The sequence below is a fragment of the Gallinula chloropus genome (genome assembly GCF_964237585.1).
Source record: "Gallinula chloropus genome assembly, chromosome: 1".
Lineage (NCBI taxonomy): Eukaryota > Metazoa > Chordata > Aves > Gruiformes > Rallidae > Gallinula > Gallinula chloropus.
In genome coordinates, this window is record NC_140085.1 from 10749224 (window position 1) to 10776058 (window position 26835).

Sequence of the window (26835 nt, forward strand, 5' to 3'; positions counted from 1 at the left end):
CGTATAAAAATGATTGGATCACACACGTATATATACACACATATATGTATGCTTTTATATATTATGACCTAATAATAGTTCTACATGAGTTTGGAAAAAAAAATCAACCCTGGGTTCTGAATGAAATGCTCCATCTGTGTCTACAGGATTTGCCATTATTCAAAATATCACTTCTGTTTCATAAGATTCTATAATAGAGAAAATAAAAGTTACTTCTTGTGACTGCAATGGATACCAAAAACAGTTGAGACCTGTATTTCACCCTGCCTCTCACACAGAATGGCAATGAATGCTATTAATCTCATTCAGTTTTACATCTGATGTTCACATGTTCTAGTAGTTTAATGGTCTTTTGATTTAAATACATTTACAAGAACATAATCACTGGTGATTTCACTGACAATCTGAATAGAGGATAAGGAGAATTTTGATCTGTTCCTTTAGATTTTGTAAACAAAACCTGGTTATGGTCTCTAGGAATTTCTCTCAATAGTAAAGGTTTTATTTTAGTCTCATAATTATTCTATTTTTATGTTAATTTTCTAGTTAAAAATCTATAGTTTTGCCTATTATATCCAAAAAAACCTAATCCAATATCCTACAGCTGGGGCCTCTGACATAGATAAGGCAATGAGAAATTTTATCATGGGAGTTATCAGCCACTTAAGGAAAACTTTTGCAATCAGTGGAAAGAAATAACCAATTTTAAGGTATAATTCACCTGAGCTATTTCAGACTTTTATTTGCAAATAAGACAAACCACATTCTAGAAGGGCAATTGCTCTCCTCTTCCTATAAAAGGAGCCTAGACATCTGGCTCAGAAACAGACATCAGTGTTCAGGGAGATGAATCCTAGCAGCAGGGTCTATCTCAAACAGACGTTAGGTGACAGTCACTGTAAAATGTTATTCTATATGCATCAAGAAGAAACTTCTAAGCAGATTTAAACTTTATTTGACAAAAATGCTAATTTGATTTGGTCTGCAGTTCTAAAACGGCTGCTGTGCTCAACAGCAAGTGTAATTACCATTTGGAGTGTTAAGTTCCATAATTATCTTGAACTAACAAGAAGCACAAGATGGTGTCAATTTGGTTGGTTGTGGGGTTTTTTGTTGTTATTGTTAGAAAAGGCTCTAATTAGGATGTGAAAAATGAAATAGGGGACAAATTTTGTGCTAAAGGTTTACTCAGGTACAACATAACCATCTTGAAATCACAGACATATAGCAGAGAAAGCTAATTAAAAATGAAAGCTGAAGCAGGTCACAAATCTAAATTACAGACCAATTTTATTCATCTTTAGATTACTAATACTAATTCTGTTTTCATTGCATTTATATAACATAGTTCTCAAAATGCAATGTTGCTGATTTCTTTTTTTTCTCAAAGCAACAGGAATTCTGCCAGGAATAGTGATCAATTTAGCAATAAAATAAGTTCTATTTGAGGAAAGATCCAAACTAATCCTCTCTTTTCTCCATCTTTCATATATCACTGGGAAGAGTAAAAACAAAACCCAACAAAACAATGCACGACAAAACACAACACCCTGACACTGCAGAGATGGTACAGACAACCTGTAATATTGTTCTATAGATTCAGTAATTGACAAAAAGCTCATTAGAAAGAACTAGAGACACTGCTGATTCACTGTTCCTGGAGTTACTGATTGCCTCTTAATTGGTTTTGTTTCTCAGAAGAGTTGGTGCCTTGTGTTTGCTGAAAGCATTGCACCCTCAAAGCACACTAGCAGATAGCAGTCTCCTTTGTTGATCTGAGGCAAGCCTGGCAAGAAGTCTTGAGGGGTCTAAAGAGACCTTTTTCTCTCTGAATTCTGTACCTCTCTGGAGGCTTTAGGAAGGGCATGGAAATACCTTCAACAGTTCAGACAAGTTCATACCTCAGTGATTTCTTCTGGGTTCAAAACTCATAAATATTTAGACATTTAGTTAACTGTTAGGGGAATGAAACAAGGATCACAGCAGGATTTCCTTAAGCAGCTCAGAAGGTGGAAGATAAAGAACCTGGGGAGCTGTAAGAGGAACAAAGATGAAACAGGGAAGAAGGGACAAAGTTGATGTGGGAACTACTCTGAGGGTATAAAATAATCCTCCTAATCCAACCATGGGCCTGTTTGGAAGCATAAACCTTGAAAGCTTTGGAGCTTTACTTGTGAAGCAGCCCACAAGGAAATTGAGCATACGTCTGTATTCAGGCAAAGCCTGAATTTCACAGTCAAGACTTTCCTATGGAATGGACTATCTTTGAACTTCCAGCAGCTCCAGGAGGTCTGTTACAGATGGGCTCACAGCCCATGCCACAATCACACCTCTTTTGCCTAGCTGACAAAAATTATAAAGGCTGTAACATTTCCTGTTTGATTTCAGTGAAACAGTTGGGCCAGAGACAGAATCAAACCTACTCACTTCTGAGAACCGTCAGGTTGTCTTTATAAAAACTCTTCATACTCAGTTTAGTCCAGCTCGGTTCATGAACATACATTCCCAGCATCAGAAGCCTTTAGATATCACATCCAACCTTCCATTTATACAAAGAGCAAATCCAACCATCCATGGTCATACATGGCCAGTGCGTCTGATCTCTCTAGCTCCCTGAAGCAAAATTAAGCAATGAAGAACTTGGGCTACATTCATGCTACAGCACTACTGATTTCTATCTCCTGCAGCAAAACTCTGGAGCAAACAACAGGACTTGCTTTCATGCAGGATGGTGAACTTGTTGATAGCATCACAGATATATTTAAAGCTCTTTTCCTGAGGCAGCTTTCCTTTATTATTGGCAGCAAAATGGATGGTCTATGAAAAGAGATTTTTGTGCCACTATTTTGTTTTCAAACAGCTGGGGAATAATGCAGGGACCACAAAGCAGATTCAATATTCTTTAGAGTTCTTTAAAATGATTAAAACTAAAAACACACAAATCATGCCCAAAGCAATTTAAAAAATACTGAAAGTGCTAGCATTGGAGACATTGTCCTTTTCCCACAAAGCAAATGAGTTTTACCTGCCCTCGTCTCAAAATATGTGGTGTCCACTCACTTCTGCTCAACCAAACTGATTTAAAGCACTCTTCAAATCAGATTTTCTCTGAGAAAGTCACTTGTACAATGTCATCAACAACTTTTCTTTAAACAGTATTAACTTGGAAAACGGCTTTGTGATCACTATTGCTGCATGCTGGGCTGCAAAAGCAACTGTGCAGGAAGCAGGTCATATGAAGGGGTTATTCCCTTCCACTGAGTGCTTGTGAGACCAGTGTTAGTGGCCAGTGCAAGTGTAATTGAGGAGAGGCTGAGGGTTTCTTTAAACCTCAGGAAATGAGCTACTTTCTGTGTACCTTGGAAAAAACCCCAAGAAATAGACAACATTCACAAGCTGAAGTAAGGGAAATTCCAACTGAATACAGGGGAAAATAAAAAACAATCCCCATGAGTGTGCTTAAACACTGGGTAGGTTTGCCCAGAGAGGCTGCAGTATCTCTCTTGGAGATTTCCAAAACTCAAGAAACAAGCTCTGTCCAGCCTGATCGGATTTCGCAGTTAACACTACTGTGAATGCAGTGTTGTGCTGGAGACCTCTAGCATTCCTTTCCTCTCTGAATTATCAGTCTACAATTGCTTCCTAAAACGTGCCATGCCATAAACCAGCATTGTTGCTGAAGAATGCCCCTGTTTCCTTCTCTCAACCTCTTTCATCCTTCAGGGTGGCAAAAAGCGCGTGCTGAATCAAGTTGGGTGACTAACCCAAAATCAGTACATTGGTGCAGGGAGGTTGCAGTTTGTAGAATCGTTTCTGCCAACTAGCTCACTAGGCAGCTGTACAAACATCTGCAGCAAAAGGAGATAGCGTCAGGAAAACTGTGTGGGAAGGAATAAGCAGGAGTGTGACGAGATTTCTTTCAGCGTCACTGCCTGTTTTTTTGCCATTTTAAGATGAGTAAGTACCAGTGATTAGTTACAGGTAAAGGTGTTCTTGGCAGTTAAACCAGTGCCGAGGATGGCATTTTCTTTAAGGGGACATCTCACCGGGAAGTGTTTAAAGCAGGAATCTGCTGTAGCTGCTTATTAAACACTCCATAGTATTTTTCATGAACACCGAGGTGGCTAAATTCCTCCCAGGTAATTATTTGTATTGTTTGAAGTTCTCTACTGCAAATGCATACAGATAACAATATTTTCTCGTCCTATCCTACATATTCTGGCAAGACCTGGCATATTGCATCACAGGCTTTTTAAATAAGAGGTTATTAAAAAAAAATAAATTTGCTAGCTAACAGAAAATAAACCATATTTCTGTTTTTTTTTTCTTTGCCTGAGCAGTAAGATGATGGTTTTATGAGTAAAGCAGTGAGGTAGACTCAGCAACAGTGTTTGTAGTTCCCAGTGACACCAGTTCTGTCTTTGGCGTTTAAGGAGTTAATTCTGCTGTTACCAGTGCCTGTTTTCAAAGCGTGACAAACAGCTTTCAAAATCAGAAAGTACACTGCTCAGCAGGGTAGCATATTTGCCTTATGTCTTTTGAAGCATTCTCGATAAAAATGTGCTCCTTTGCTGCAGCTTATATGTCACATGGAGAAAGGAAAGAAATTCAGGACAAAGCTTGAAAGCTCCTAATTATGTTGTCTCTTTGTGCTTCTCTGAGATAGGTTAGAAAAGTAATGAAGATTACCAATACAATTGGTAGTTTATTTACTTGCAATTACTGTACGCATGCAGTTGCCTGACCCTTCTGATTAGAAGACCTGCTTATAATTGCTTATAATTTTTGTGCAAATAATAAATGTAATATACAGTAAACACCACTCTAAAACATAGGTGAGCAAATACTGTATTCTGTCCCACGTGACTTGGAATTAAAAAAGAAAATTGGATTACATGATGATTTCTTCTGCTGTGTTGAATAATGGGGTTTTTTTTAATGTTTACGTCTCAATTCCCTCTAAACTGAAAATAATTATATTATTATAATTATGGGGGTTGGACCCGATGATCTCTCAACGTCCCTTCCAACCCCTATGATTCTGTGATCCTTTTTAAAATTTGTCTTCTCTTAATTACCACTGATGTTACTAAGGGAAGCAACCCAAAATTTTACAAGAAACAGTTTGTGCAGGCAGCTGAGAGTATGTATCACAAACCTCCTGAGACAGAAATTTTGATTATTTGGACAGAAATCATGACTATTAACTGGCAGCATGATGGGCACCACGGTTTTATTTCTATTTAATGTAGAGGGCTGTATCTGTTTTTCAACTGACTATATTGTATCAATTTTATTTCTGAATGTGAAGCTAATTGCCTTGTACAGGATGCAAACAGCCTATGCTGCACTTTCAGTTTGTGAGGACTTGTAGAGCCCTATTTTCAATTCCCAAATGCACAGCTTTAGTTTTTGAAGATAAATTGCAAGTAAGACTTCAACAACTCTCTTCAAAAGAGAAGTACTACATCTCAGAGATTCTTGATAAAATCATGTGTTGGCCTCGGTGCATAAAGTCTGTGAGGCATTAACTCTCAAAGCAGTCTCACTGTACTGTGGCAGGAGACAGGAGAAAGCTTCATTTCTGTTTAGAGACAGTTGCCAGAAAATAAATCTACAGGAGCTGTCAGAGCATTAGCTCACTATGAGATACTCCTTTGTATTTATTATTGAAAAGGTTTGGTTAATTATACAAGTCCTACTGCCCAGGAGAAGAAACAGATTTTTAATGAGTTACAAAAGTGTTAGGACTTTTTTAGACCTACAAATAGATGGTAGTTGTTTCAGTGACTTCAGAAAATTTATGGGGAGTTTCTAAGCCAGCCAGCCATATTTAAATAGAAATATGTGTACATTTTCTGATTCATCTTTTCAAGGATTATAGTTATGAGAAAATTTTCATCCAAAAAGTTTCCCAGTTGCAGGTGGAATTGCTGTCAGATCTAGGTGAAGACCAGCTGATCATACCCTCAAGACCTCCTACTTGGAACAGACTTTCAGCTGCCAGAACAGGGTATTGATTACTTCTGTTCTGTGTGGCACTGGGCAGAGGTCTCAGCATCTGAGATGTGAAATTTCCAGGAATTAGTCTCTGAAGTTTTTTCTTACTCTTAAAGGTTACAAATAATTCTGAAAATTTTCAGTCTTGCACCACTAAACTTTTTTTCTGATACATCTCTGATACAAACCTATGACATTCTTCCATTACTGAATATCAGGCCCCTCTCATTTTCTAAAATCCATAATACCCAGCTCCCCCTTCCTTTGTTAAGAGGACTTCCACCACTCCTCCAATCCACCGTGAAAGTTCAGAAACCTAGAAACATTGTTTTTCTCCTTTTCACCCCCATAGATGACTGAGACCTCTTTTAAAGTAATTTAGACCATTTGGAACACGGACTCATTATTTTGACCTTCACCATTAGTTTTCAAGTGATATATAATTCCATTTACTTCTCAGGTTTCTTCCCAGTTCATGAACACCGTAAATAGAAGCACATTTTCCTTTTCTCTTTTTGTTTCCATCATTTCAGTCTTCAGAAGAAAGCCCTATGAGTGCATTTACCTAAGTGCCATACCACTCCTGTACTTTTTATTCTGTTCCAGGTTTTTATATGATATTCTTTATTCAAATGTATCTCTCTGGATTTCAACCACACGTGTCAGTTCAACAGCGCAATGAAATACCAGCTTTAGGGTATGTCTATTATAGCAGTTTGAGGGAATCAGTGTTGCATGAAATGAAGAATAATGGCACTGCTGAATGCTGAATGAGAGGGAAAATGTAATGTATTTCAATGAAAAGCAGGTATTCTAGACTGTAAAGATTTCCAATGGAAACTTGCAGATTTGAAAAATAAATAAATAAATACATATGCATTTAACAGAAGTCTCTGGGCAGAAGCTGAAAGGCAAATTGATATTTCTCCAAACTGGTAACAACTTTAGGATCCATCCCCAAATTACTGTAAGCAATGTTTCCAGGCATCAGTCCTCCAGGGACTGTAGAACTCTGTATTCTGTATAATACTGTGGAATGCCCTGCATAACATTTCTGTTCATCCCTCCTGAGAAAAATTTGGATTAAAACATTTTTGCAGTTTTGACTGAGATGATTCCATGTTTATCCCGATTAATGGAAAAGATCATCCCTCATTGCTTTGTTGGACAGGTAGTTGAATCCCATTAATAATTACAAGTATTCATTATTGTGCTAAAATTTCCTAGGTTCTCTACAGCCACCCACAAAACACTCTGACGGTCCTTGAAGACAAATTTGGCTTTCTTCAGCAGATTAGATACAATGAGCTTTGTTGGAATTATCACATCTCATACTATCACAATGAATATGCAGTTTCTCATACTCTTAAATGTAGAGTCTTAGCAACAATTACTTCAGTAATTTCTCTTATTTTATGATAAAGAAATAGCATCTCAACAGTGGGCTGCTACCACTGCACCAGGTAATGTAAGTATGCAAAAGAAAATCTATTAATATAATAGCATTACCTGTCTTCCACATGAACAGTCAGTGCAGAAGCATCTGCTCTGGTACCCAAGCTGTGCAGCACATAGGACTGTGCTCACCAGTGTGTAGTTCCAGGGAGGTATGAACAAGAATTTAAGCATATTTCACTGAAGAGTCTCAGAGCTGCAGTAGAAATCTGAGGGGGAATCTGGAAATCATGATGTGAGGAATGAATAGGCAGGTTCTTACCAAAAATTTTCATCTTCAGTTACCATGATAGTGTGCCTACTAGGTTTATAGCACAAAAGAGTGATAACATATTGCGTTAGCTTGAGTATGTGTATAGATATATTTGTGTATACAAATGCCATCTTCCACCTCCTTCTCAAAGAAAGCTTTAGAGAGTTACATATGCCACCATGTGTTAAGTAATTTTTTATGGGCTATAAATGACTCGTCCAAGCTGTGAAATGAAACAGCTTGTTCCACTGCACTAACAGTGCAGGCTCAGTGCTTATTGTCTGTGCAGGAAATGTGCAATGAGCCACTCTTCAAAGTAACTGGAATGAAAACACATCATATGTAGTTCTTTGTACGGATTCATATTCACTGTATACCTCTCTATGATAGGATGGCTTTATGAAAAAGGGAAAGTACCAAAATATTTTATTATTTGCACTGCTAAGTCAGAAACCTTCAGAGGGGTTTTGATTTTTTTTTTTACCATTTTTTAAATCCTTAGCATGCCTAGTAAAATTAAACCTCTATTAGGTGTGTGGGTACCATCTACACCTGAAGTTGCACTTTATCCTTGAGCTGTTTTTCTATGTATCTTTCCAATGATCTCAATTTTTAAAGACCTGCATCTAATTTTATCTATCTTTCTCTGAGACTCAATTTTTTTTTTCTTTCTTCAGAACAGATGTCCAAAATACTGAAAGGAATGGAAAATCACCACCTAGGCAGCTATTTGCCAAAGCAAATTGGGAAATTCCTAGGTGTTCCTGTAATGCAACATGTTCTTTGGTTTACATTTAAATGCAATATGACTGGTTTTCCTTATGTCTGACCTACAAATTTGGAGGAAATTATATAATACTTCATTTGCAAGTCAGTCTGATCCTTAAGTGATCAGCAGGTTTTCTACTAGAATACTTTTCAGAAATGCAAACTTTGGTTTCTTTGCTTACATTTTAACTGTAGTTCTTAGGAAATATGTTTATCTTACAATATTTTTGAAACATTGTGTATTTAAATTTAGGTTGAGGGATGTTTGTTTACATCCCAAGTATAAAATATTCTGTTGAAAGAATTATTTTCTCTTTGGTTTCAAAAGAGTAAATAATGTATAAATCAACTAGGAAAACTAGTTTTTCCCCTTCTGATAGTGTGCTACCTACTATTTCTGAATTATATTTGTAATTATTTGATCTTCTTTATTATATCATTGGGTAAATTTTCTATAATTTCTTACTGCCATCCATGGAAGTAATTTCACTCATCTTGAAGTGGTCATAATATTACCATTATACTTTCATCATCTATTAATATAAACCAAATGAACTTTAATCTATTTCCTGGTGTTTCTAGTGGGTCAAGACAGAATGTCTAATTTCATGACATCAAGCAGATAAAAAAATAACTAAATCTGTTTTGATATGCTTATCTTCCCATATATACTCAGAGTGAGGAGGTGTAAACTTTTTCATTATTTTGGCAGAGAAAGTGAAGGTTGGCTCAGAAGGGATTTTGGCATTTCAGTCTATATTGTCAAACTTTCAAAAATTGCATATCAAAACTAAAAAGACTTAAAAATGTATTTGCCATGTGAGGGAAAGTAGCTTAAAATCTGGCATTTAAATGAGAACCTAAGCAAAATCTAGCAAAATCCTTCCTGTTTTTCTATAGGCAAAACACATTTTGTGTTATACTGACATGGAAAAAGAACTTGCAGATTCACTTGTCCTACTTTAGCAGAGTGTTTATACTAGATTACATAAAGATTATTGTAGTAGTGTGCAAAATAATGTACTGAACTGTGGTTATGTCACATACAGACTTTTAATGGCTATTTCTTCTCCCTTTAGCAACACACTTTCTCCTTGGTAAAGCTGCAACAGGATGAACTAAAATAATTAAGATTCCAATTGCTCTGCATGTATGACATAAAATATACTTTTTTTTTCCTTCTTCCTGCACAAACCTTTGTTCATCCAAAAGCCAGGCCAAAGTCTGCCTTTCATCATCAAAATTTCAGCGTGCTGTGGCAAGCCATCTTTTGTACAGCTGAATCCGCAGCATCTGATATGTGTCCTTATGTAAGATACTAAAATTGTGAAAAGAAGACTCTGAATGTATATTTAGGTTCAGGCAGTGATTCATAGTAAGGATGAAAGGGAGCAAAGGTGATTAAGGAGATTTTCACATTCTGAGACATGGGGCTGCATAGTTCCCCCTTTCAGATCCAGACTGCATCTATCTTTGAAGTTCATTTAAAATAGCAAGAATAATTTCAGTTGTCATTTTAGCTTTCTCCTATTGAAGTTATGGAAAATGATAGAGCTGTAGATTTTCATTTTGATACTTAGAGCCCAATTTCACTGTTTAAAAATCAGGTTTCTAAATAAAAGCCATCACCTCGCCTCTCAACTTTCACTGAAAAAAAAAGACAGGCATCTCCAGAAGGCATTTATCCATCCAAACATATAAATTCAAGGAGGTGCTATCCCTATTGATTAACCCTGTCAGTTTATTTTTTGAAACCAAAGCCGAATTTTGGGGAATTCTGGTATTTTAATGAGTTGCAGAGAGAGTGTTGATAGAATAATAAGTTTAGAACATAAGGTTTCCCTTCCACAGAAGTGTAAATAAGTGTAAATAAATATAAACAAGAGATCTCTAGTAGGCTGTACTATTAATTCATTCCATACCTCTCTTGACTTCCTTCACCCCATTTTTATTCTCCTCCTATCACCTGTCACAGGGTCACACAATGGCAGGTGTTGGAAGGGACCCGCTGAAGATCATCTGTTCTGATATGTCTGCGAAAGCAGGATCACCTACAGCATGTGGCAAAGGTTCACATCCCAGCAGGTTTTGAATCTCTCCAGAAAAGGAGACTCCACAACCTTCTGGGCTGTCCCAGTGCTTCATCACCCTCGAAGAGAAGTTTTTTTGTCATGTTCAGGTGGAACTTTCTGTTTTCCAGTTTGTGCCTGCTGCTCCTTGTGCTGTCACGGGGCACCACTGAAAAGAGTCTGGCTCCATCCTCTTGACACTCATCCTTCCATCCTTCATATTTAATATGATAAGTTCCCCTCTTAGTCTTCTCCAGTCTAAAAAGACCTAATTTTCTCAGCCTTTCTTCGTAGAAGAGATACTCCTCTCTCCTAACCACCATCATGGCCATGGAATACATATAGGTATTCTGTGTTCATCTTCATCATTAAAAGAAATTTCTGTAGTCATCTCTGATCACCTAATTTGGTTGAATGTGATATTTATAGTTCTCATGATTTGCCAAATGTATCTACGATGCAGAAACCAGTTTCACTAAAAGAACTGGAAAAAGTCTTTCTGGAAAAATCTCTCTCATGCCCTGTACTGTCCTTTAGGTCACTGACTTGAGCAGCTTCTGCCAGTAGTAGAACTTTCTCCTGTAATTCATCTCCTCTAAATTTAGTGCCTCATTAACCTCTTCCTACTGCTTCATTAACCTTCTTCTACAACATTTTAGAATGCCACCTAACAGAAATAAAGCAAGCTGGAACTAGATTAGTACAAGGCTAAGATTTTTGTTTTTCATATTTGAGCCTTTATGAAGTACCAGTGTTTTTTTCCCCACAAATCACTTCAGAACAAAAGCTTTTACATATGGCATCAGTCCACAGTCAGCATTACTTTCTGTCTCTTCTTTTTTTTCTTTTAAAAAAATAAAATCTCTGAAAGAGGCACACACGCAGAGTGATCAATAGATGGAATAGAGTTTTGTTTTGTTTTTTTTTTTTTTCTGGGAAATATTCCACACCTCAGAATCTCAACAGGCAAAAGGCTTTCTCTGATTTCAAAATTTATTTTGCACAACAGTTTTGTTTGATCTGAAAATAAAGGCTGAATGGTATCTTCCTTCAAATACTCTTCGTTTAATCCTACTAAGAATTCTGGGCATGCAGACTAAATTTCTGCACTGGGATATTCAAAATTTTGCAGGCAGTGAGCCTGCTAGCTCTAAGACTCATAGCATGAAACTGGCAGCTTGTTCATGTGTCTGAGCCTTACAGCCAGCCACCACTCTTCACTTCTCACAGAGCTGTAAATTGTGTTTGCTGTGGGCAAAGTTCCTTAATCCTGCTCCTCTCCCTCATTACATGACTGCCTGCACACAGTGTCCCTAAATACATCAGGTGCAGGAGGGAGTAAATGGTAACAACACCTGAGCCCTTCACATGTAACAGCACCTAGCCCTCACTCAAGCTGACTAGAGAAGACTCTAAACACATCCCAGGGACCTTCAACAGCTGCAGCTCCTCTTCAGAGCAGGGAAAAAGAGGCAGCCTTACTCTGAGCCTGACTGGGTATCCAGTTGCAAGAGGAGCAACAAATTTCAGAACCTGCATGTATTTGGCCTTGTCTGTGGAGCTTGGGAGCAAACTTACTGAGACAGTCCTGCGCCAGTAAACCCAACATCATCTATTTTAAAGAACTGTGAGGCAGAAGAAGGTAGTATTTAAGGCTGTATTAGATGTCTGATTTTTCCTCCAGTAGGGAACACAAAGAGAAAACAAGCCTACAGAGAAAATTGTGGAAGTTTTCAGGGAGAAAGAAATACGTGTGAGAAAAGACAAAAAAAAAAAGATAATGAAAAAACTCTCAAAAGGACAGAAAAGGTCAAAGCCTGTAAACATTGGGAGGCATTGTTTATAAAGCTCACCCATCATTATTTTACAACAGCTCTGGCAGTAGTTCATGTCCCAGCAAGAGGATGAAAGGCGTTATAAATACAAACAGCTGATACTCCAAGTAACTGGTGTGACATTAAAAGGTTTTGGGTTTTTTTAATAATAAATAAAATAAAAGAGAGAAGACTTTGCTTCTAAAAATGTTTGGAAGGTTTTGGGTGGTATTTTGATTTCTTGATACATTTAATTTTAATATAATATTGAATACTCTTCTGCTTTACTTTCAGTTGGAGTTGTTTAACTCCAGTACTGAAACGTAAATAATAAATGGCTTTCATTTGCAGTAATACTGAATTATTTATTGCAGTAAGAGGATGTTATCTTGTTCTCCTGAAGCACAGCTGTCTGCTGGTGGATGGAATCCAACAGAAATTTATTTTTTGCTGCAACAGCACTATTAGATGATTATGTCCTGCATGAGCTTCATGGATTATGATGGAAGGAAACATAGCAGTGGTATATGTCCTCATCAGCCTTTCTAAACCTTTGTGTTTTCTCATGGTGTTAGGGACCACATGCCAAAGACCCATTTATGCATACGTGATCAAAGTCTCTTTCTTTACAGTATACCAAATCCCAGTTATTAAATCTAAACAGCTCTTAGTTAAAGAAGTAGATGTTGTTATCTCCACTGCAGAGATGAAGTTTAACATCACAGAAATATACTAAGGGATCTAGGGACAGAACCCTTTTTGAAACAAGCTCTCAGGAACCTCCTTGGATTACTTAGATTTATGACATGCTACTACATATTCTAACCTTCTAAATATTATATGCATAACTGAAAAAAAGATTTTGTTTATTTAAACAATATATCTACTTAGGGAGCATTTGAGTTGCCTAGTCCTGGAAGACACTATGCCTCCTTACATAGTGTTAGACATAACTGCAGTTGCACCAAGTCCAGGTCATTAGACACCTCAGAGATAGAGAGTGGTGAAGTACGTCAAAGAAATGCTTGTATTCTATCAATGAAAACTGTGCAGAGAGCTCTCAGAGGTTCATTAATTTAATCTCTCAGGGTATCAAAACAGATAAAGACCAAAGGAAATGAAATTAGTTTTAACAAAAAAAGTCTTTATTTCTGATCATATGCTTATGATGACACTATGCTCATCATTACTCATCGCTTCATCTTAGTCTGAAAGATTATGGAAATTCTGAGGCTTATTACTTACTTTTTCAGAATTATAAATGTGACAGATTCAGAAGGAACAATGCTTCATGTTATACTGGGATGCTTTTAGGACAAGTTGGGAGACAGCTTTCATTCACTTCAGTTTGCTTGTGGGGAGCACTCATACAAAATGTTACCACCAAATACCAGAAGCCACCAATGCAAAAATCTGTGGAGATTCCGATTTCCAAACCTTCCTCAAGAGAATATTTATAGAGTTTCATCATCTCATAACTGGCACATTTGCACTGTCACATAAATTCTCCACCTGGTTGACTCCCTGATATGGGTACTTCAATTGATTTTAATTTTCTCATGGGAATTCTTTTCTCTCCACTAAAATATCACAAGAAATTAACTTTTGTGTTCTTGCCACAAGGCAACAAGGTGGGGGTCAGAAGATACATGGCTAATAAAAAAACAATGTGGATGTGTCAGGTCTTATCTCGAGAAGGTTTGTCTGCAGCACTAGAGCAAGCTGTTATTCTGCACCGACATTTGGAAACCTAGGATTGCTATCTGGGATGAGGACTTTCAGAAAAGTGGAAGTAACATGATCAGAAAGTGTAGAAATAAGCCCTGAGAGAGGGCTTATTATTTATTCTTAAAATGCAGCTATGTCTGAACACAGCACAAGAAAAAATGGGAGGCGATATCCCGCTAAAATAAACAATGTCTCCATGTTCCTTCCTATTCTACATGCATGGATAAGGCATGCTAGTCCTAGAGACTGGAGCCACAAAGTATAGGAAAGTAAAGCTGAGGGGGGGAGGGGGGTTGCTGGGGTTTTGTTTGCTTGGGTTTTTTTGTTTGTTTTTTCCTGCTTATTGTTTCCAGAATCTGAGTTCTTTGATTGTGTAGTAAGAGGGTGATCTGGGCTGTAAAGGAATTAAAATCAAAACACAACAACAACAAAAATAACAACAACAAAACCACCCCAGAAAAACAAGCCCACCACCACAACCTAAAGCTAACATTACCACACTCAGGAGGCCAGGCTCACTGGATGCTGCTCTGAAGCATATTTCTGTAATTTAAAATCCTTTACCTAAAATGTATGGCTCTTGATGTTCCAGAAGAGCATTTTCCTACCTATTTTTGAAAGAAACTTTTTAAAAGAAAATTCATTTTAAAAGAAAAATTCTAAGAAGTGCTTGTCAATATATTCCTCCTCCTCCCTCCCTCTATTTTATTTCTAATTCCATTGCTCTAATACTCTCAGTCATTCTTCTGGAACAGAAGGAGACCATAGTAACTTATATACAATCATGGAACAAAATGTCATTTTATGTATTTTCTTAATTCTGTTTTCTGGCCATCTGGCATTCATTCAGCACATTGCTCTAGTAGATGTTCATTGGGTGGCAGCATTTAGGCATCTGTTATTTAAATTTCCAAGTGTAACCTACTCATACTTGGTCCATCTATGCAACTAGACATAGTCAATCTCAGAAGGCTATTATACTTATTCTAAGATAATGTGTAAAGTGGCTCAGAAATTTAGATTTAGACAACTGAACTGAATGAAATTGGTGGTGTTGTCCAGTGAGATTTACCTATTCATTGAAATGCATTGCTGGATTAGCCTTGAAGACACCGAAGGATGGGAGACAACTATTTACGATTGTCTTGGGTAATTTTGTTTGACAGCAGGCATCTGATGAAAATGGGATGGGAGCACAATCCACAGTTATCAATTCCTGGAAACTGACAACAACAGTTCAAATGACATATCCTGTGATTTACAACAGCAGTCATTTAAGGCTGATAACAGAACTAATTAACCTTTCATAGTACAGAGTGTGATGATTCTACAAGAGCAACAGTTTATGTTGCCGTCACCACAGCAAATTTAAACCTCTTGACTTCTCAAATACCTTTCAGCAATTTACTTAAACCATCACCTTTTAACTGTTAATGGATTTTTACTAAATCTGCTCCCCTAAAAAGAGAGGTACTGCTATGTAAAGAACACTTGTGTATTTAATCATAGCTATATATTTTGAAGAATCGATTAGCTACTGTTAATGTGTTGCCAAAGAGAACACAATGCTGCTGTGCATGCCTGTAGTCCTCCTGCAGTACATTAGCAAGTCTGCATTTGCTATATATGTAGCAGGTAAAATATTACACAAATTCAGCTCAAATATTTCTTATCACTTTCAATATTTACTCTACCATATGTTTGTAGAAATGAATTATCTTTTTCTAGTCCTTGTTTCCTAGGCTAAATTGGAAAGTATATGGTTTTAGTGCTTTATTACATGTTTCTTTGCCACTGTGGTGATCTTGGTTTGCAATTGTTTCATCTCTCTTGAGGCAAACAGTAATATTCAAATTATGAATTATTTCCCAGTGCCTCAGAAAGCCATAATAATACTTTCCTAGAAAGCTTCCTTTTTCATTGTATTTACTTTTTTCTGAGTTGAGTTGTAATATTTGTTTGTCATCATCCAATGGTTACCAAAATACCCACGAGTTCTATTTACACATCGTTTAAAAACCATTTTTAAATTTATAGAAATCCAAAAGCTTGTGACTGATCACTGTATTTTGAGCTATTTCTACCAATGCAATCCTTCAGGTCACTCAGTCCCGTGACACTGACAACTTCTGCCATATCAGTCAAATATTCATGTCCAGCTCAGTCTATTGTAAACTCTCAACTTCTCACAGATCGTTCATTATTAGCACTCCCCCTCATCAGTGTGTCTGGTTTTCTAAATGTAACGAATCCGTTCCACAAAACAATGTACTTTTGAGCTGCCGATGGCAGGGGGGTTGGAACTAGATGAATCAGTCTGTGATTCTATGATTCTGTGTTCTCATACACCTGAGAAAGGACAGGTGTAGAGAACATTTATAAGAAAGAGGTAAAAAAGCTAAATGATGTGAGGAATAGGAATCTCTTCTGAGTCTTCCAAATTCTGCTAGGTTTTGAAGTGGTGATTTATTTCATAAGACTGGTCTTAAAGCTTTTTCACTGCATGCTGTGGAAGAAATGGAAATTAGTATGGAAGCACAAGAGGGAGCTATCATGCTTCATGTGCTCACAGCTGGAGATCATTGTTTTCCCTATGAGGCTTAAATTGTGAAGCAAGATTGTTGTAGAGTATCTGGGGATACAGAATAGTCCACAGAAAATTTCCACATACTGAGAAAAAGTGCTGGAATTTTCAAACACACTCTAATTTACTGGAAGCATTTATACCTGTTTCTGGCTCCCAGCATCCAACCTACCTGATTTTGGTTTAGGTTAAATGCACATCTAAGGAAGGGGGGGAAGGATGCCAAGGCAATGAATGAAGAGGAGGACTTAACAGCTGTTGCAAATAAACTTTAAAGGACAGAGGGAGTAAGGTCAGTAAGTTGAGTGTATATTCCTGAAAAGGGCTATCGTTAACTAAAAATATCTGAAACTAATGTTAGGTTTGTGCTACAACTGTCCATGCTGGGCTTTTATCATTTTCAAGCACTGGATTCAGTGCAAGAACCAATACTGATAAAACTCTGATTCATGACACAACTTTTTAGGTATATCAAACTATCTTTTGGTAGTTTATTCACAGAGCAGAGGAGGCATTATAATTCTTGTATCTGTTTCCACTCATTCAACATCCACAGTTTAGCCAAGCTAGACCACTGGATACTCAACATGCCTGGGCTCTGACTGAGATGGAGTTAACATTCCCCACTGCAGCCTCTCAGTGCTGTGCTGGGCATTAGTAGCCAGCAAGGTGTTGATAACATACCGGGGTTTGGCTATCACTGAGCAGTGCTGGCACACATCAGGGCTGTGTCTACCATCACCAGTAGGCTTGGGAGGGGTAAGATCCTGGAAGGGGACAAAGCCAGGACACCTGTCCCAAAATGACCGAAGGGATATTCCGTACCATATGGTATCTGCTCAGCAATAAAGCCTGAGAGAAAGGAGGAGGAAGGAGGGACATTCATTATTTACAGCATTTGTCTTCTGAAGCTACAGGCACTGAAGCTCTGCTCCCCAGGAAGTGGCCAGACATTGCCTCCTGATGGGAAGTGGAGAATAAATCTTTTGTTTTCTCTTTGCTTCTATTGAAAGATTTTTGCTTTATTAAACTGCCTTTCATGATAAAATAAAATAAAACAAACAAAAACCAAACAAAAAACCTCTCCTGCATCCTTCTGAGGAGGGGAGTGGTAGAGCAACTTGGTGGACACCTGGCATCCAGCCAAGGTCAACCCACCACACTTTCTAGAAAAGGGTCATTATACCCATCATATAAAGCTTGAAGACATATGATGCAGCAGATTAATGAATAACAACAGGGACACTAGTGGCCTTTCCTTCTCTGATCCCAACTACCCAATGATCTTTTCTGCTATCATCATGAGTGCTCCATTCTCTTTGCACAAATACATAGGAGAAATCAATATGCTATCATTGCATGTAAAAATGGGTAGGGTTTTCTGATGACTAGATATTGTGAAAGAATCATTTGTCTGTCTCCTAACAGGTCTTCAAGCACCTTACAAACTGTGGGTGACACCTGACCTCATTGAATTTTCAGATTTCTTACTGACTGTAACTAAGACAGTTTCCAAATTCAGCTTGCAAGGAGAGTTGAGGGACAAGGTTGTAGCTGTGGTCATTTGTTACTAAATTTTCACTCATGATCAAAAAAATATTTTAAATGGGAAAAACAATAGACTGTATGATGGACACAAGTGGGCAATTTTAGTGGGGATAATACAAATTTGTGATACAAGTAAATAGTCTCTAAATGTCACTTGATAGATTTCTACTCTTTAAGAGAGAAGATACTCCAGATGTATCACAACCTTTTACTTTCTGCGGAATCGCTTTCCTCCTTATATCTTGGCACCAGCTTCTAGAATTTCCTGGTAATGTATTAAAGCTCCAGCCTGCTGGCACCAGAAACTAGATTTGACCAAGGGCTTAATGGTCTTGAGGTTTGTTTTTTTTTAAACTAATATCAAAAGAGAGAGGAAGATGAAATAATATTTTATAGTAGCAGGACAATAGATATATAAACATGGGCCTTTATTACACCACTGTTTTCATTTAAAAGACATAGCCCTGTTCTAGTTTTCTAGGGTTCAGTAAGGCCTTGTGGGAGGACAGGCAAGGGAAAGGTGAAAAAGCTTTGCCTACATTTCAATCTGTGCCTTATCTCCATCTCTGGACTGATTTAGAGAGAAATCCATACAAGGGAGGAATAATAGGCCTGTATTTCTGCCACATAAGATAGGAAATCACTTTTACTTTTAAAGGTCACAGTGAGAACTTCTCTTCAAATTTTGTGAATGATATGGCTCTCTCTGTATATAAAGGTGAAAAGAAATGCTAACTTCACCAAAGCCTTTATTTTTTTCCTTTCAGAATCTTACTTTCTAACACTCTCTTGAACAGTTCCTTTTTCCCCCCTCTATTTTTTTTCAAATTAGATAATTTCAGAGTCTTGTAGTAAAGGTTTCTAAAAAGGTAAATTTTAGTGGCCATTATACGACTTGTAATGACTCCTAGTGAAATTTCTGTTCTTGAGAACACAGCTCCTCTGAAGCAAATGCATTGTGAAGCATACGATCTAGTTATACATGTGTACTGAAGGGTCATTCAAGCAATACATTAACCTTATATCTGACTGAAAACTACAAATTGTCCTGATAAAAAAAAGATTTAAAAAAGTAATCCAAAACTGAAAAAAACCCAAACCCTAACTCAAAACACAAACCAGAAAACTCTTGGGGTTTTTTTCTGTTAGAAAGATTATTCATTTTCCTTTTATATTAATGAGTTGCTTTTTCTGCTTTTCCAGGTAAAACACAGGTTATGGGTGAAATAAAGATTGCATTAAAGAAGGAAATGAAGACAGATGGAGAACAGCTCATAGTAGAAATACTTCAGTGCAGAAATATCACATACAAGTTCAAATCTCCAGATCATCTGCCAGGTATCACACAAATAACAGCTTCATGATATTTTGAAAACATTAACAGGATGTTACTTAAGTCATTTAACATCACCATTAAAATAAGAAAGAAAATTACTTCTTAATCAAAATTACATATTCTATAGGATTCTTTTTAAAGTGGGTTTTTTTTCTCCTGTGAGCAACATTAAAGAAAGTAAAAATACTTTGTAGGAGCAAATTAACTCTCACAGGTTAATCCTGTTTTTTAATTTACTTTTTATTCTTAAAAAAAAATATTTTTTAACTTTAACAAAAATGATAACTCCCTAAGGTATTAAAAAACTGTATTTTCGTACATATGTAATGATGTCAAGGAATTTCTTGTTTTAATGGCACAACTGTAAACTCAAAGTATTTCTTTTGAATTTGGTGGTATGGTTCTGTTTCTACACCATGATCGAGAAGAGAATATAGCTCTGTAAAGTACCATGCTCTGTTTCTTCACAACACTTGCCCACTGTTGAAATTACTAGCAACAATTATTTCAAAGCTTCTGTATTTAACTTGTTGAACTGTTCTTCCCTAGACTTGTATGTGAAGCTCTACGTTGTCAATATCTCTACCCAAAAGAGAGTAATTAAGAAGAAAACCAGGGTATGCAGGCATGACCGAGAGCCTTCATTCAATGAAACGTTTAGATTTAGCTTGAGTCCTGCTGGGCATTCTCTCCAGGTAATTGATTTTATTAAAAACTTAATTTTGGCTGCTGTTGCTGTGCCATGGGCATTTGAGGTCAATGTGCTATCCCAATTTTTGGATGGGCTTTTTGGAGTGTTTGTGGTTTTTTGACAGGTTTTTTTTTTGGTTGGTTGGTTGGTTTGTTTTATTTTGTTTTGTTTTTCAGAAAAGAGAAAATTACAAAGGAAATAACACAAGTATGTAATAATCGAAATATCAGGCTGGACAAAATTTTAAAAGATGGTGCAATCCATCATCCCACACTGAGGAAGGATATTTTTAGACCACACCTGAATATTTTAGACTTGATTTGTTCTTAATATCCCCCACAGAAGGAAGTTTTTCAAGCCATCCAAAAATAACTTGCTATATATTTAGAAGATTTAGTGTAATATATAAATTAAATATGCCATGGTTTATATTAAGTTAACTCATCCTTAAGTATCTGCCCAAAGCGTGGAGGAAAACTGATCTGCTTGCTCTTTGTAAAAAAAGTTTACTCACTGAAAGATTTCTATCGTATCTCTCCACTCTATTTTTCCAGGCTAAGTAAACCAAATATCTTTGATTTGTCCTGTTACCTAAATGCCTAATCATTTCTCATTCTCTCCTGCTCTTTAACTTCTTTAAAAGTTTTGATGCCTGGAATTAGACACAGTAGGTGTAATCTCAGGCCTTTCAGAATAACCAATTATGCCAAATTGAATTTTCCCGGTGTACATTGCAAAGGAGATGATGCTATCTTCAGTCTGTGGCATTTCAAACAATGTATGTAACTGATTCAGGAATGGTCCTTCTCCTGTGTTTTAGTTGCTTAGACAGACTCGATCATTTTGTCAGATATGCTTTTTTAGAAAGGTAGGATTCACTTTCACAGAATCACAGAATCAATAGGTTGGAAAAGACCTTTGAGATCATCAACTTCATCTACCTTAATTTACTTTCACATGTGTGGATAACTAATATGAGCCAGATATTTAGGTTTCCTATGGTTGATAGAAAGGGATGGACAGTTCCAGGGGTATGTTGAGATGCTGGAGCACATCCAGAGGATGGCAACAAACGGTCTGGAGCAGAAGTCCTATGAGGAATGGCTGAGGGACCTTGGGCTTTTTAGAGGTAAAATGAGGCTCAGGGGAGACCTTATCATTCTCTACAACTACCTGCAAGGCAGTTGCAGAGATGTCAGGGTTGGTCATTCTCTCGGGTGACAAACAATAGGACAAGAGGAAATCATAGAATCAGAGAATGATCTGGGTTGGAAGGGACCCCAAGGATCACAGAGTTCTAACCCCCCTGCCACAGACAGGACCACCATCCTCTAGGCATGGTTCTACACAAGGTTGCTCAGGGCCCCATCCATCCTGGCCTTGAACGCCTCCAGGGATGGGGCATCCACCACCTCTCTGGGCAGCCTGTTCCAGCACCTCACCAGTTCTCTAGGCTGAACAAACCCAGCTCCCTCAGCCTCTCTTCATAGGGGAGGTGCTCCAGACCTCTAATCATCTTCGTGGCACTCCCCTGAACCCTCTCCAAGAGTTCTACATCTTTCTTGTATTGCGGGCCCCAGACCTGGACACAGTACTCCAGATGGAGCCTCACGAGGGCAGAGTAGAGGGACAATCACCTCCCTGTCCCTGCTGGCCACCCCTCTCCTGATGGAGCCCAGGATACCATTGCACCATGGGAGATTTAGGTTAGATATCAGGAAGAATTTATTTCCAGAAAATGTTGTCAGGCATTAGAATAGGCTGCCCAGGGGGGTGGTAGAGTCACCATCCTTGGAGGTATTGAAAAGGTGTGTAGATGAAGTGCTTAAGGCCATGATCTAGAGGTGGACTAGTCAGGGTTAGGATATGGTTGGATTCGATGATCCTTGATCCACTTGATGTGGTTGAACTTGAGTGTCTTCCAATACAGGTGATTCTATGATTCTATGATTCTAATCTTAAATGCGAATGGGAGAAATTGTTGTGCATTCCAGCATCTACCTAATGTACCCTTAAATCTGGGACATGAACATAAACAAGCTAGCTACATTTTGGTGACTCAAGTTAGACTGAATTATCTAAGTGCTTATGTTAGGCTTATTGGTAGCATCATTAAAATTAAAGCCAAAATGGATGTTGCTTACAAAGCAAAGTAAACAAAAATAGATACTGTTTTCCCTGTGTTAAGGTGTCCTAACATCCTTATTGATTCAACAGACTCAATAAAAGACTATTTAAGATGTTATATTACCTTGGAGAATATGGAGTAGTCAATAAAGTCTTGCTGAAGTTTAAGACCAAAAATTCCTGTAAAAACCTTGCATCCAGTGGTGGTTTGAAGAGGAACTTGTAAGGATTGAGCAGACCAGTACAGAAGAAACCGCAGAGTCCTATGGGAAAAAAAGGCATCAAGTTGTTAAGGAGGGAGGTAGTGAGGGAGGTAGCCATAGGTACACACTTTCCAACATTTCCTCAGAAACTCTGTGATGCATTCTGGTGCTGTACACCAAACCTAAGAGAACAAAGACTGTGAAAGTAGCAAGGAGCAAGATTAAAACAAACAAAAGGTCTTTGTTCTTCACCCAACTTGGAATTTGACATATAAAACCTATTTTACATAAGATTCTGTGGATGCTAAATGTTTTTATGGAAAAAAATAACTGGAGATAATGAATACACGCTTTCACGGACAACATACCTCATGGTATGTTAAGTACAAGCATAACATTTCTGAGTCAGGAAGACAATGGTCCACAAATCATAGCAGGCATTTTGGGAAAATATCACTACTGACTGTCCTGTTCTTATATTCTGGCACTGCCCTAGACACTTTCGGAAGCAGAATAGTTGACTGGAAAAATATTTGGTCTGACTCAATGCATGTTTTTATGTGTGTCCTGGTTTCGGTCAGGATGGAGTTAACTTCTTGAATATGAATATTATCTATTAAAATGGAGCCATGGGATATTGAGAAAGAAGAGGAGAGGTGAGGATAGGATTAGAAAATAAGACTAGCTGTTTGAGGATAACAAGGCTGGAATTTAAAGCCTGAAGCAGGGAAGTAACAAGGGTGAGAGACAGACAGGCTACAGAAGACAGACACTGTAGAGGCTCCAATCCTCCATCCAGCTGGGAGGACTGGAGAAAGGGTTCAAGGACAGAAGTGATGGAAAAATTTCTGTTAGAATTTTTTTTCTGACCCAAAACTGTTGATGTGTCAGAAAGAAAACATTCTGCAGAAACATTTTGACAGGTTTCAGACAGGCCCTTGCCTCAGTCCCTGGAAGCTTTATTGCTCACTTCCATGATTTCTCTGTTTCATGGCAGCCCACCTGGGACCCTTCTGGAAAGCACTAAGCTCCAGACCCATTTGCCTTATTCCCTAGCTGGGTCCTGGCTGCCTTGCTGGCTGTAACTAGAAATGCATAATGACCTACATGAGGGTAACCAGAGCAACCCGGAAGAATCTTTTTCACAGATATTCTGGTTAGGCTTGCTAGATTCTGGGCTTGCCCATTCATCAGTAAACACTGAACCGAGCAACCTAGAAGCCACCAAGTGTGCAGGCATGCTGCCTATTTTTCCCAAGGATGAGCTTTCTGATGGAAAAGTAAAGTGGAGTTCCCTAACAGGTTAATCACAGAATCACAGAATCACACACAAGGTTGGAAGAGACCTTTGAAGATCATCAAGTCCAACCATTCCCACCCTATGCTAAACCATATCCCTAAATACCTCATCAACCCTTTTTTTGAACACATCCAGGGAAGGTGGATGCTTAAGGGTTGTTTGGTCTTCCTTCCTCAAACATGTTGACCAATAGGCCTGTAGATGTCTAAGCTGTCAGGGTACATACCTTATTTTCCAACTGATATAAAAATTGACCAAGGAACTAGGGAGGTCATCCAGGAAAATGATTGGTAATTTCTGCCCTACCTTCCATCGCCATTTATTTATTTATTTAAATTCCTGCAACATTTGCATTTTTTACTCTGTTTCCCAAATCAGAATGAACTTTTTTTAAATGTTGAAGTTCTTGAGTACTGGAAACTTTGGTTCTACAGTTCTGTTACATATCTACTGCTGTTTCATTAGAGAGAATTCAGAATATCTACATATTTATTCCAGTAGAGTACAAAATCCTTGAGTCCTGCCATTCTTCTGTTAGCTTATATCTACAAAACCAAGTAACAAAATTCCTTATTTTCTCTCCTGCTGATTCACACAGAGGGTGACAGCTTCCTACTGTTACCAGCTACCTCCCTTGCTCATTGGCAGGTCTGCTCAGTGACTGTGAATATTATAACCTGCTGCTACTTCTATTATGGAACTGCAATGTTTCATGAGTTCTTTTTCTCTTTAGAAAAAAAAAAAAAAAAAGGAATTCATTAAACAAACCCCAACCAACCACAAACACTGAACTTGTTAATTAAGTTAGAAAATAATTAATGAATGCTAGAATATATCTGATTCTGTAACTATAGCTCACCCCTGAAGTATGCATATTATCAAATATATTTCATACAGAAAAAAACAGAATGAACCTATATATCTACAGAATGAACCAGGTCCACCAGGGAAGACTGTTTCTTGTATGACATGAACCTGCTTAGCTGGAAAATGTGCCTGTGTGATATATACACGGAGAGTCTGGGACACCGAGCCTGCGTAGCTCACATAAGCACCAGGGTTATTCCTTGCCCAGCCCGCTCTTAGTGGCTGAGCAAGTAAGAGCCATAAGACCAGATCTTGTACTGTGGCTCTCAAGAGAGGTGTCGCAGGAGTGAGAGTTCAGGCTAAACATTTTAGGTTAGATTACTGTTTGCTGAAAGCAGAACTCTGTACTTTCTCACACACTGGTTGGCAAGGCACCAATATGCAAGGCACCCTACAGCTTCCGTACACTCAGAAAGGGGCTGTTACATTGCCTGCATAAGCTTTACTCTGTAACTTAAAATTTGACTTTGTATTTGTCTTTGGTAAATAGCAGGTGAAGAAATTGCTTACTAAAGTTCAGGATTGTCATCTTCTAGTTGCTACCTCCCATTAAAAAAAACACAAACAAACAAACCAAAACAAAACCCCAAAAAAACAGAAGAGGGGGAAGGTTCAGTTTTCACAGGGCTTGCTTTCTATTGGGAAGGTGACTGTTCTGTTTCTGTTCTGTGGGTACTGATTCAGAGCTCAACATTTCTGATTCTTCCATGTTTGCTTAGCAGTGTTAATATGCACATTGATAATTATTTATTCTTTTTATTTTCCCAGATTCTGCTTGTTTCCAATGGAGGGAAGTTTATGAAAAAGACACTGATTGGGGAAGCTTATGTCTGGCTTGACAAAGTGGATCTAAGGAAAAGAATAGTAAACTGGCACAAACTGTTGGTCAGCTCCACACAAACACACTGAGCAGAGCTGACTGCTTAGGGCACAAAACCTGCAGAGTCTGCTATAAACAGCATCACTCCAAGACTATAGTTTGATATCATTGTGTTTAGCTAGTCTTTCAGAATACAAAGTAGAAAAGAGCAGTCTCTGGGCTACACAGCACACTTAAATGAGGGCTAGTACACTTGTTTTGCTGCAAAAGACAGCAAAGTAAAAGAAACCCCGGGCCCAGAAGTTAAAGTGGGGCTGTTTGAAACAAAGACTGATATGAGGGCTCCATGTTGTTGGACTCTTTGTGAAGAGAGTAACTGTGGAGGAAATAACGAAAGCTGGAAGGCAGGTGTTAATGCAGAGTTCGGCTGCAGCTGGAGGTAGTGTGATGGAAAGAGCAGTCTGGTTTTCTGTGCAACCAGAAGGAGATCATTTTATGCAAAAGCACCTAGGGTGACTGACTTTCCAAATCTCACTTATCAGAAGTGCAAAACTTGTTCCTCTGCACCTTAGGATCTCTGATAATTTGCTGTAGTGAGATTATGCCACTTGACACAAACGGCAAGCAAGGTGTTTGCAAGAGTGGCAATGTTACTTTACATTCCTTTTTTCCTTTCTTTTTCCTTCAGAAATTATGCTGTGGAGAATCAGATCTGATTGTTTCATTTGTTTCTGTGTGTTAATGATGAATATAAACCACTGTCCTACAATGTAACGGACAAAATTATATTAATGGTTTATACTTTGGGATGTGGTTTTAAAGAGAAAGGACAGGATATAAACTGCACTACATCAGGAAGAAAAAAATGCTGCTTTGATGTCAGTGAAGTGTACTTCACCCTACCCTTTGAATCAGCAGTTTTAAAAAAAGATTGGAATTGAAGAAACTTAAAACACCGGGACTAACGCAATTATTTCAACTAATCCTTCCATTTTTCAGCAACCAGTCTTATTCTGAAGCTCTACAGAGACAATGAATTCTAGGTTACTTTGTGGGCACTTTGGAGCAGTAAACTCACTGTGCTAACACTAACCTGCTCGGGGCAGGGCTCTGTATCAGTATCACTTGAAACCTAAGGCCGAGGGAGAGGAGGGCAGTTGCTGTTGCATTAGAGAAAATTAAGAATATCCTCTTGCTGTCTCAACAGCATGGTTTCTCAGTTGGGAAAGAAGTAAATAGGAAGGTAAATTGCAACATTTAAGACTATCAGCA

At 38.0% G+C, this 26835-nt stretch overlaps 1 protein-coding gene across 1 annotated transcript in view; it reads left to right on the plus strand.

Annotated features, from left to right (window-relative positions):
- PCLO (piccolo presynaptic cytomatrix protein) overlaps positions 1-25652 on the plus strand; it is a gene marked incomplete at both ends in the record, with an annotated part of 357904 nt that extends 332252 nt beyond the window's left edge. Inside the window, 3 exons of the mRNA XM_084279271.1 lie at positions 19423-19557; positions 20105-20250; positions 25512-25652. Of these exons, the coding sequence (XP_084135397.1) occupies positions 19423-19557; positions 20105-20250; positions 25512-25652 (422 nt within the window). The remainder of the gene's footprint in view (positions 1-19422; positions 19558-20104; positions 20251-25511) is intronic.
- Positions 25653-26835: the final 1183 nt, after the last annotated feature.